At 42.2% G+C, this 12,602-nt stretch overlaps 1 protein-coding gene across 1 annotated transcript in view; it reads right to left on the bottom strand.

The window, feature by feature from the left end:
* Positions 1-4,322, bottom strand: part of LOC122563086 (polymeric immunoglobulin receptor-like) — a 19,084-nt gene extending 14,762 nt beyond the window's left edge. The window contains exon 1 of the mRNA XM_043716499.1: positions 4,234-4,322. Coding sequence (XP_043572434.1) covers positions 4,234-4,273 — 40 coding nt within the window. The 5' untranslated portion in view covers positions 4,274-4,322. The remainder of the gene's footprint in view (positions 1-4,233) is intronic.
* Positions 4,323-12,602: the final 8,280 nt, after the last annotated feature.

Raw genomic sequence — 12,602 nt, 5'->3', positions numbered from 1 at the left:
GTACAGGAGTTGGGAGGTCATGTTGCGGCTGTACAGGACATTGGTTAGGCCACTGTTGGAATATTGTGTGCAATTCTGGTCTCCTTCCTATTTGAAAGATGTTGTAAAACTTGAAAGGGTTCAGAAAAGATTTCCAAGGATGTTGCCAGGGTTGGAGGATTTGAGCTATAGGGAGAGGCTGAACAGGCTGGGGCTGTTTTCCCTGGAGTGTCAGAGGCTGAGGGGTGACCTTATAGAGGTTTACAAAATTATGAGGGGCATGGATAGGGTAAATAGGCAAAATCTTTTCCCTGGGGTGGGGGAACCCAGAACTAGAGGGCATAGAGGGGAAAGATATAAAAGAGACCTAAGAGGCAACCTTTTCACACAGAGGGTGGTACGTGTATGGAATGAGCTGCCAGAGGAAGTGGTGGAGGCTGATACAACTGCAACATTTAAAAGGCATTTGGATGGGTATATGAATAGGAAGGGTTTGGAGGGATTTGAGCCGGGTGCTGGCAGATGGGACTAGATTGGGTTGGGATATCTTGTCGGCATGGACGGGTTGGACCGAAGGGTTTGTTTCCATGCTGTACATCTCTATGACTCTATTCAATCTTAGAGGAGAGCAAGAGTCATAAAGATGTACAGCATGGAAACAGACCCTTCGGTCCAACCCGTCCATGCTGACCAGATATCCCAACCCAATCTAGTCCCACCTGCCAGCAGCCGGCTCATATCCCTCCAAACCCTTCCTATTCATATACCCATCCAAATGCCTCTTCCTTTAGCCTTTTGTGTATCTGCCAGCTCTTTAACGAACTGTTCAGCTTAATCCCACACCCCGATTCCTCCATAACCCTCATCAAATAATCATCCTCAAACAGGTAGCCAAATACCTTTTCAAAGTTTCTGCTTAATCTGGCCTCATCATATCTTCAGGTAATGCAGCCCTGATCCTAGCTGTCATCTCTATGAAATAATTTCTCCACTAATGTTTACACTGATTATTTTACATTATAAACCTACTTGCCAAATGATGTTTTTTTTTTCCTTCTTGCTGCATCAAAATCCTTCCCAGTTTCCAGTACCTTATTTGGTTTCCCCTCACCCTGCTCTAAAATCAATAATCTGAGTTTAAGAACGGAAGAACTTGGAGCAGGAGGAGTCAATTCAGATCCTTGAGCCCGAAACATCATTTAATATGATCATGGCTGATCTCATCTTGGCCTCAAATACACTTTCTGGCTCAGTCTCCATGATGCTTCAACCCGTTACTAATTAAAAATCGGACTTTCCCGTCCTTAAATGTACTCAATGTTTGGGCTTTCACCTTATACTGGGGTCATTCACAGATTCACAATCCTTTAATTGGAGTAATTTTTCCTCATCTCTATTTTAAATCTGCAACTTCTTATCCTAAAACCATGATCTCTCATTCTCGATTGCCCCAAATGAAACATCCTTTCTCCATCTACTTCGTCCATCCCTGTTAGTGTCAAATGTACCTTAGTTGTCATGATTTGGAGATGCTGGTGTTGGACTGTGGTGCACAAAGTTAAAAATCACACTACACCAGGTTATAGTCCAACAGGTTTAATTGGAAGCACACTAGCTTTCGGAGCAACACTCCTTCATCAGGTGGTAGCGGTGCTCCGAAAGCTAGTGCTTCCAATTAAACCTGTTGGACTATAACCTGGTGTTGTGTGATTTTTAACTTTGTACCTTAGTTAGATTTCCTCTCATTCTTGTAAACTCTAGAGAGGTTAAGCCTAAATTGCTGAATCTCTCTACAAAAGACAAGTTTCTCTGATTGCTTCACATAAACAAATTCCATCATCCCTGGATATCACCCCGGTGAAACTTCTCTGTGCCCTGATCTGGGCATTGAAATGTTCCTAAAGTGTGGTCCCAGAATTGAACACCGGTCTTCAGCTGAAGCCTATTCTCTGCAAACTAAAGGGTTAGCATGACTTTGTCTTTTTCTGTTCAGTGTTTCTATTTACACATCCAAGAATCCCATAACTGCCTAATTTGACCTGTTGCCTGAATGAATATGTATCCTCAGGAACCTCAGGTCCTGCATTCCCCTCAGTGTAGTACCATTAAGGTTATTGTGTTCCTCCATCTAGTTCCTCTCCAAGTGCATCAATTCACACGTATCTACATCAAATCGCATTTGCTGTGCACCTGTCCATTCTACCCAGTAACAAAGAAACAGCCACTTAGTCCTCTGTCATTGTTCTGTGGACATTGGGAATCCAAACATCAGTTCTACTGAGCAACATGACCGGTGTGGCTTGAGAAGTGAGACAAGGAACCCATTTGAGGTGGATCTAGCAAGACTAAGAAGCCAGTCATTGGGTCACGAGTCATAGAGATGTACAGCATGGAAACAGACCCTTCGGTCCAACTCGTCCATGCCGACCAGATATCCCAACCCAATCTAGTCCCACCTCCAGCACCCGGCGTATATCCCTCCAAACCCTTCCTATTCATATACCCACCCAGATGCCTTTTAAATGTTGTAATTGTACCAGCCTCCACCACTTCCTCTGGCAGCCCATTCTACTCACGCAACACCCTCTGCATGAAAACATTGCCCCTTGGTCTCTTTTATATCTGTCCCCTCTCACCGTAAACCTCTAGCTCTGGACTCTCCCACCCCAAGACCATAAGGGCGTTGTGGAATTTAGCACATCACTTCAAATCCATAGAGCTGACTGCCTATAAATGATTATCTGATTGATGTATGGAGCCATTACGATAGCCTTAAGTGATGAAGGAAGCTTCTATTGTTTGAATGCAACTTCATAGGCAGCAGCCCACTCTTCCACTGTATGGACTGAGGCTTGCTACACCACACAGGCTATCCATTAAAAAAACAGAGCAGACCCTCAGTAGTACCAGCTGGGAAGCTTTGATTAAATGCACAAACTACCAATAATTGTTATGTTAAACAGATTGAAATCTAACTAAGTGATATTCATATTCACATTATATTTCACACGGGCAGGATGTTTATCTGCACTATCATTCTGTTAGACTATGGGCCCACTTACATTTCGGTGAAGAATGTAAATCTGAGATGTTAACTCATGTGAGGATTATTTTTACCCGGCCACATTGATGGTGCTCGCAGAGGTGGATTTACTGCCTGGTTTTAACATTATTCTACTTTTATTTAGGGAGGCAGGGAAGGGCATGCCTTTTGTTCTCTGGATTATACAACATAGTAACAGAATTATTTAGTCCATTGTGCTTGCACTAACTCTTCAAACGAGAATCACTACCCTCTGCCAATCCCCTGGGTTTCCCCATATTCTTTTATCCAAATAATTATCCAATGCCCTCTTCAATGCCTCAATTGAACTTCCCTCTATTATGTTTCCAGGCAGTACATTCCTTTATCAATTGTACCGATCTCCTCAAATTCCTGTGATGTCCTACAATACTCCACTGTTCCCTTCCCTGAATTCTAGTTCTCTGAATCTAGCTTCCTCTGCTCCCTTTCCCCCACTCATAGTGGCTCTGTTTTCAATGAGGTCCAATTTTCTGGAACTTCACAGTTAAAATCCTTGCCCTCAGCAACTCCTTCTCTGATTAACAACCTATTTCCACACTGTAGGTAGGGATTATATTTAACGCCACCTCTTGGACAAAGCTAATGGTCAGTACACCCAATTTCTCCTTCTTTAGCATGGAATCAATGTTTCACTTCCTTCTCTGTTAAGAACTTTGAGCCAGTTTTCTAAGATGAAGAAACTACGTAAATGCAACTGATTCTGTTAATGCATTTTTTTAGATTAGAATCAGTGTAACTGTGATGGAACTGACAGCAACACACAGGTGGCTAAAACCTTCAATACATTATCTGGGCTGACACCAATTGTTAAAGTTCACTTGAGAATGTAACTTTTAAAAAAGGTTTTGTAATTTACATATAAAAGAAGTAAAACTAACATGGTCATTCCAACAGATGAGAGACTTAACAACAGTTAAGTATTTTTCAATGTATAATTTTAGTTATATCACACTGTAAACCTTTGCTATAAATTCTGTGTCTTACAACCGTGTACTCCACGACCATCTGATGAAGGAGAGCGCTCTGAAAGCTAGTGTGCTTCCAATTAAACCTGTTGGACTATAACCTGGTGTTGTGTGATTTTTAACTTTGTACACCCCAGTCCAACACCGGCAACTCCAAATCATAAATGTAAACAGTGGTTCAAATATAGAAGAGGATAATCTTACTTGATATCAGACTGAGGACCAGCAGCGCAATGTACTTCATGGTTCCAGTGTAGGTATCTATGTTTTTCAGTATTGTACAAGTATCTGTACTGAATCATTTACTTCCTTATAGAATTGCAGATGTCTTCCTTGTACGCACAGGATAAGAGTTGACAAACTAAACTGTTTCACAACTTTAATGTAAGCGGTTCAAGTTTGAGGAAGATTCTTTTTTGTTCCAATCTCTGGTAGCTTCCTTCCCCCATGTCATGTGCAATAAATAAATATAGAAAAAGCAATTCAAATGGACTTTTTTTGATCATGAGCACTAATTCAGTTTGAGGGGTAGGACCAGTGGCAATTGTTTTTCAGAGAGCACTCCCACTTAGCTGTTTAAACACCATTTCAAACCAAAGTGTTTTAGGCTTGTCTGGTCAATGTTTTGAGTTGATCAGATTTCAAATCTTTTATTCTCACAGTTCTGGGGATCTATACTGTTTAAGTGACTGAAATAAATATTTAATAGCAGACATTTATTCAAAAAAATGAAATCTGAATTTTAGTAAGCTCACCAAACCTGCGAAGGTCAAACTCTCTGCATCCCCTTCCGCAACTCTTCCGAAGAGAAATGTCGGGCTGAAAATGCTAAGTTCGTCTCTCCTATTTTACAGGGTAAGGAGTAAGACCATTGAAGAAGAAGAAGATAATAAGAACAGAAACAAAAAAGTACGATCTGATAGTCATTCCAGAGTCATGGCTGCAAGATGACACCGATCAAGCGCCAATTATTGAAGAGTACAGGACACTTACAAAGGACAGGAAGCTAGGACAATGTTAGAACATAGAACATAGAAAAGTACAGCACAAAACAGGCCCTTTGGCCCACGATGTTGTGCCGAGGTTTAATCCTAATGTAAAATATAGTAACTTAACCTACGCGCCCCTCAACTCACTGCTTTCCATGTGCCTGTCCAGCAGTCGCTTAAATCTCCCCAAGCACTCTGCTTCCACCACCACCGCTGGCAACGCATCCCATGCATTCCCATGATTCTGTTAATTAATTATGTATTAGCTCAATATAGAAAGATGACCTAAATTCAGGAAACTAGGTAGAGATGAGAAATGATATGGGCAAGAAGTCACTTGTGGGTATAGTGTGTAGACCCCTAACAGTAACCTCTCATTAGAGTGGCAATAAAAATACCATACAGTACAGTGCAATACAACACAAGAACAGGCCATTTGGCCCACCAAGTCTGTGCTATTTCCTAATCCTTATTTAGACCTGCTATATACTGCCCATACATGGTTTCTATCCCTCTGTTCGCCTCCTATTCATGTGTCTTTTATGATATGCCTTAAATGTTGCTAACGTGCCTGCTTCCCCCACCTCCACTGAGAGTGTGTTCCAAACACCCACCATCCACTGTGTGAAAAGGTTTCCTTGCACTTCTCCCTCTCACCTTGAACGTATGCCCTCCTGTAGTTGATCTTTCCATCCTCGGAAAAAGCCTCTGAGTATCACCCTATCCATGCCTCTCACAATTTTGTAGACCACCCCTCAGCTTCTGTCTTTCCAGTGAAATCAATCCAAGTCTGTCCAACCTTTCCTCATAGCTAAAACCCCCCAGACCAGGCAACATCCTGGTTAACTTTCTCTGCACTCTTTCCAAAGCAACCACATCCTTTTGGTAGTGTGGTGACCAGAACTGCGCACAATATTCCAAATGCGGCCTAACTAAAGTTTTGTACAGCTGTAATTTGATGCCCCAGCTGACAAAGCCAAGCGTGCTGTACGTCTTCCTGGCCACCTTATTCACCTGTGTTGCTCACTTTCAGGGATATGTGAACCTGTATGCACAGACCCCTCTGTATGTCAATGCTCCTAAGGGTTTTGCCATTTATTGTATACATTATACCTGAATTTGATCTTCCAAAATGCATCACCTCACATTCATCTAGATTAAACTGTATCTGCCTTCTCTCTGCCCAAATCTGCAATCTATCTACAGAGGAACCTTGATTATCTGGCATTTCATTATCCGAATATCAGATTATCCGGCAAGATTGCAAGGTCCCAATGCTGGGCTAAACTATGTTATCTGGCATTTGATTATCCAGAATTCGATTAACCAAACGAAATACTGCCCGCCTATTTCCTTCGGATAATCGAGGTTCCTCTGTATATCCCGCTATACCCTTTGACAATCCTGCTCAATATCTGCAACTCTGCCAATTACGGAATTTTGGTATCATCCACAAATGTACTAATTAGACATTATCTCTAGGTCATTATAGTTAATGATCTCCATTCTGAAAAGCACCCTTCCACTGCTACTCTCTGTCTTCTATGACCAAACCAGTTTTGTGCCCGTCTAGCCAGCTCACCCACAATCCCACGAGTCTCTAACTTATGTACCAGATTGCCATGGGATACCTTATCAAATGCCTTCCTGAAGTTCATGTGGACAACATCCATTGCTCTTCCTCAACAATCATTCTTGTCACCTCCTCAAAAAACCCAATCAAGTTGGTGAGACATGACCTTCCGTACACAAACCCATGTTGCTTATCACTAACAAATTCAACACTTCCAAATGCGAATAAATTCTGTCACTCAGTATCTTCTCCAACAGCTTCCTCGCTACTGACACTACAGTCAACTACAGGTTGACTGGCCTGTAATTACCTGGATACATTCTCTTTTTTTAAACAAAGGAACAACATTGGCTATTCTCCAGTTCTCTGGAATCTTGCCTGAGGCCAAAGAGGATGGAAAGACATTTACTAAGGCCCCAACTATTTCCTCCATTGCCTCACACAGTATCCTGGGATAGACCCTGTCTGGCCCTGGGGTCTTGTCTATCTTAATGTATTTCAAGGTACCCAAAACTTCCTCCTTCGATATATTGACCTGCCTGAGAGTATTCAAACACCTTTTCCTAATCTCAACATCCCTCACGTCCCTCTCTTTTATGAATATCGATGCAAAGTACTCATTAAGGATCTCACCCACTTTTTCCAGCTTCACACAAAACCTCCCTCCTTCATTCTTGAGTAGGCCTTCTCTTTCTCTAGTTATCCTCTTGTTCCTAATGGAGGTGTAAATTGCCTTGCGATTATCCTTAACCCTGCTGCCCAAGGACATTTCATAGCCTCTTCTAACCCTCCTAAATCCAATTTGAGCTCCTTTATACTTTCTCTGTATTCTTCAAGGACTTTATCTGTTTTTAGTTACCTAGACTTTTTATTTTTGACTAAGCTGATAATTTCCCTTTTCATCAAATGTTCCTGAATCCTGCCATTCCAATCCTTTACTTACACAGGAACATGCCTGTCCTGTACTCAACCAGTCCTTAAAAGATTTCTACACGTCAGATGTAGATTTACCCTCAAACAATCACTTCCACTGTCCAATTCTTTCCTAACTGGGTTATTGTTGGCTTTTCCCCAATTTAACACTTTGATTTGAGGACCTTTCTTCTCCTTATCCAAAAGTATCTGGAAACTTACGGAATTATTGTCACTATTCCAAACATGCTCCCCCACAAAACTTTGACCACTTGGCTGGGCTCATTTCCCAATACCAGATCCTGTACGGACTCCTCCCTCATTGACTATCCATGTACAGTTTCAAAACACCCTCCTGGACACACATAACAAATCGCCACCCATCCAAACCCCTGCCACTCATGGACTCTCAGTTATTATGGGGGATATTAAAATCACTCTCATAACAACCCTGTTATTTTCACATCCTTCCAGAACCTGACGACATATCTCTTCCTCTGTCTTCTGCTCGCAGCTGGGAGGGCTGTAATATAATCCCAGCATTGTGATTGAATACTTCCTATTCCTGCCCTCTACCCATAATGCCTGGCTTCAAGCTCCCTCCCTCAACACAGCTGTGATATGCTCCCTCACCTAATGCAACTCCCTCACCTCTTTTGCTTCCTCTTCTGTCTCATCTAAAACATTGATATCCCGGCCATGGGGAGTTTTAATCCATGTGAAGATTGGAGAAATCAGAAGGTTTATAAAAACTAATCCTGGCCAAGGTGGATTGTCTTATGAGAGAAGGTTCGACAGGTTTGACTTTGCTGGAGTATAGAAAAGTATGAGTTAATTCGATTGAACCTCACACGATCCAGACGGGGTGGATGAGGAGAATCTACAACTGTTGGAATATACTGATGAGTTATCTAAATGTTGACTTTCAGTTCTCTTTTTTGAGTGCTATATTAGATGCTCAAAATGTTACATATTTTTAATCAATGTGCTCAGGGATGTAGTTAAACCTCCCTGGTGGAGGTGGGGCTTGAACCTGGGCCTCCTGGCTCAGCGGTAGGTACGCTACCATCACACTGCAAGACTCCCACTGTTTAGCTTTTTATTGAAGTCAGTAAAACCATGTTGTTCATTTATTACATACAGATGTGTGATTGTCACGATGGAGAGAGCATTCTAGATGGAACTTGAGCTAATTTTTAATCTGTTCAATTCCTCTGTTGCTCCAACTGAGAAGACACTTTGTTAAGTTTTATTGGTGTGTGTTTGTAAGCATCAAGCAAGTTATTATTATAATGACGTACACTTTCCAAAACTGCTTCCAACTGAAAGGAAAACAACTGTGGTGGAGTGATCTGGTCATAGATTCTAGAATGACAGAACATAGAATCTAGAATGACAGAACATAGATTCTAGAACATAGAGCAGTACAGCACAGGAACGGGCCCTTCAGCCTATGATGTTGTGCCAAACATGATATCAAATGAAAATAGTCCCTTCTGCCTGTCCTTGGTCCATATCCCTCCATTCTTTGCATATTCATGTGCTTATCTAAAAGTTCCTTAAATGCCCTCATCATATCTGCCCCCACCCCTGGCAGTGTGTTCCAGACTCTCTGTGTAAAACACTTGCCCCTCACATCTTTTGAACTTTCCCCTTCTCACCTTGAATGCATGCCTCCTAGTTTTAGACATTTTAACTCTGGGAAAAAGATTCTGACTTTCAACTCTAACTTTGCATTTCATAATTTTATCGACTTCTATCAAGTTTCCCCTCAGCTCCACCACTCCAGAGAAAACAACCTGAGATTTTCTAGCCTCCCCTTATAGCTCACACCCTCTAATCCATGCAGCATCCTAGTAAACCTCTTCAGCATCCTCTCCAAAGCTTCCACATCCTTTCTGTAATGTAGCGACCAAATTGAATGCAGCACTCTAATGCAGCGTAAACAAAGTCTTATAAAGCTGCAGCATGACATCTTGACTCTTCTACTCAGTTTCCTTTCACTTTCAGGGAGCTATGGACTTGAACCCCAATGAGTTAATGTACCAGCTGGGAAATCAGGTCCTAATCCCTGTTGTAGATGGGAAATCATCTCCTAATCCCAGCTCTTGATGGGAAATCAGCTTCTAACCCCAGGTCTTGGTGCCAGGCAGGATGCCATGCAGAGGTGGAGGAAGCGTGAACCAGATTTATTGTTATAAAAAAAGTAAAAGTGTTCAGTGACCTGTTCACCAATTAAGCGCTTTAATCTTTCCTAGTCAGAAATTTGCATGTTAAAGTTGTCCAGTTATTCAAGGTTTGCATTTTTGTCAGTTCTTAGACGCATCACTAGATGGGGCACTAGACCACAATAAAATGTTCTATTGATGGACAATGCCGAAGTGAAAGTTCTCACAGACAGAGGTCAGGCCATGGTTAAGAATACAGTATCTGGATATCTAATTCCAGAAAGGAATAGAAATAGGAAAATAGTTATTGGTAGAATTTGTATTTACCGATCAGAAGACAGCAGAAAAGATCAATTAATTTTCCTACCATCTTTACCCGAGGAATGACATGCATTATACAAGACATTTAAATATTTACTAAATTTCAGAGGTATGAATGTATTGTTATAAAGAAATTTTTTTTGAAAATGTGGCACTGTTTTCATTAGGGGTAGAGAAGGTTCGAACAAACATGTGGGCAGAGTAAGCCGGTACTCCTCTGTTTGTGATTTATTTTTTCTTTTCTTTCTTTTTTTCCCTCCTCTTCCCCCCTCTATAAAATTTTTAACTTCTTAAATTACCTTTCCTGGAGTGAATGGAGAATGGAGGCGAATCCAAGTTCAGCCCGGGGCGGGAGTCAAGTCAGAGACCAGGCCAGCACGGGAAGCAAGCTGAGAACTAGAGTGGTAGCAGAGCAAGCCCAGGCCTGACTCTGGAGTGAGAGCAGAGCGAGCCCAGGCTAGTGCCTGGAGCAGGAGCAGAGTGAGCCCAGGCTGGAGCCTGGAGCAGGAGCAGAGTGAGCCCAGGCCAGAGCCTGGAGTGAGAGCAGATTGAGACCAGGCTGGGGCCTGGAGTGGGAGCAGAGTGAGACCAGACCGAGACCTGGAGTGGGAGCAGAGTGAGACCAGGCTGGGGCCTGAAGTGGGAGCAGAGTGAGCCCAGGCCGGAGCCTGGAGTGGGAGCAGAGTGAGACCAGGCCGAGACCTGGAGTGGGAGCAGAGTGAGACCAGGCCAGGGCCTGAAGTGGGAGCAGAGTGAGACCAGGCTGGAGCCTGAAATGGGAGCAGAGTGAGACCAGGCCGGGACCTGGAGTGGGAGCAGAGCAAACCCAAACTGCAGCCCAGAGTGGGAGAAGAGTGAGCCCAGGCTGGGGCCCAGGGCCTGGAGTGGGAGCTCAGGCCAGGGCCTGGAGCAGAGCAAGCTCAGGCCAGGGCCTGGAGCAGGAGTGGGAGCTAGAGTAGAGCGAGCTCAGGCCGGGGCCTGGAGCAGGAGTGGGAGCTAGAGCAGAGCGAGCTCAGGCCAGCCGAGGTTACGAGTCCTGGAGGCGGGTTCAGGACAAAGGCCAATGCGTAGAGGCTGCAAGGCCTCATGTTGTGAAGCCTGGCGGGCATGGACTCAGTGATAAGGACTATAACTTGAGTACTTTAAAGACACTTTTTATTACCATGCTGGACTTTGAAAATTCTGTATTCCCATGCTTGTGTCTTTCTTTTACTCTTTCAATTCTGTAACAATGCTTAAAGAGTCTGTACCTTGGTACCCTGTCCCTAAGATGGCACCAGAGAGGTGACATTACAAACTTTTCACTGCACTCATTCAAGTGCATGTGACCATAAAGGCTACTCGATTCTATTCTAATATTTTAGCAATTTCAACTGAAGAAATAGGGAAAGCTATGTCTTCTGGTCAGAAAGTCAGAATCGTAGATTCAAAATTGTCACGGACACAGTGACAGGAAATGATGGAGAAATTGATTTAAGCAAAGGAATGTTGTGATGCAGGAACCTTTTCACAGGGAAATGTTGAAACAGGGATCATCATAACCTTTAAGGAAACATTGGATGAATAATGATTACATCTTACAGAACATTTCTTTTCAATTCATTGAACCAAACTAGGTTACTGTTTCAATATTGACAGAATGGTTCAGGTGAAATTAAGAGAATACTGTTGTATCAATTATTTGGATTATTCCAATGGAAATGAGAGAAACTGCATGGATGTTAAAGTATATCTGTTTTGCTAATGACCTGTTTGATGGTAACAAAGTAGATTGCTTATGAACTTGACTAGCTCATTATTTAAGGCAAGCACATAACACTGGGACAAAACCATTGCAAATTGTGTTGGAACATGCTTGAACAAGAAAAAGGATTCATCAACTTAAACAAGATGCTGTGATGATGTGTAAAAATAACGTATGTGATTCATCTCATGTGGAATGGAACATTAAGTTGCAAAATATTTACAATGGTACATGAGGTGGCTATGTCTGTTCGGGGTGAAGCTCCAGCTGATGGGCTGTTTATTTGTGTACATTATTCCCAATCAGAAAAATGACCAGTCTTTCTCAGTGTGACTCAGTATATAAGCTAACTTAGATGGTATACACTTTCCCATCGAGTTGAAGGAAGAATTTATCAATGTCTTTCTCCTGAAAACCTGGCAGGAGAAATGTGCTATTGGCAGCTTTAGGATGGGAATGTCTGTCTGTTGTATTAGCTGAAGGAATAAGGAAATGTTGATATGAAAGCATTGTTTATTTATTTGAAGTTACTAGGGTTTCCTTTATCCTTGGTCAATGTGAACGTCCCAAAAGAATATCTTTGCATTGGGATCTTTATTTATTATGAAGTCAATATACAAAAAACAGAAGGACACATTGCTTGTCAATTTATTGCCCCACCAACAGATATCGGAAATCAGATATTTCTGCACAAAGCATTAGTATGTTCGCCTTTATAGCATTGATTATCCTTCAGAAGGTAAAACTTGTTTGGGGAATAATATGGGACCACCCAAGGACATAAAATTATAAGGATAATTTGTTTGTTCTTTCTTTCAAAAGAAATCGTGATAAATAAATTCCTCACACACACACACACACACTCT

This window comes from Chiloscyllium plagiosum, chromosome 26 (assembly GCF_004010195.1).
Source record: "Chiloscyllium plagiosum isolate BGI_BamShark_2017 chromosome 26, ASM401019v2, whole genome shotgun sequence".
NCBI classification, from domain to species: domain Eukaryota; kingdom Metazoa; phylum Chordata; class Chondrichthyes; order Orectolobiformes; family Hemiscylliidae; genus Chiloscyllium; species Chiloscyllium plagiosum.
Note: the sequence above shows the minus strand (reverse complement) of the source record. Positions and strands in the feature narration are given on the sequence as shown.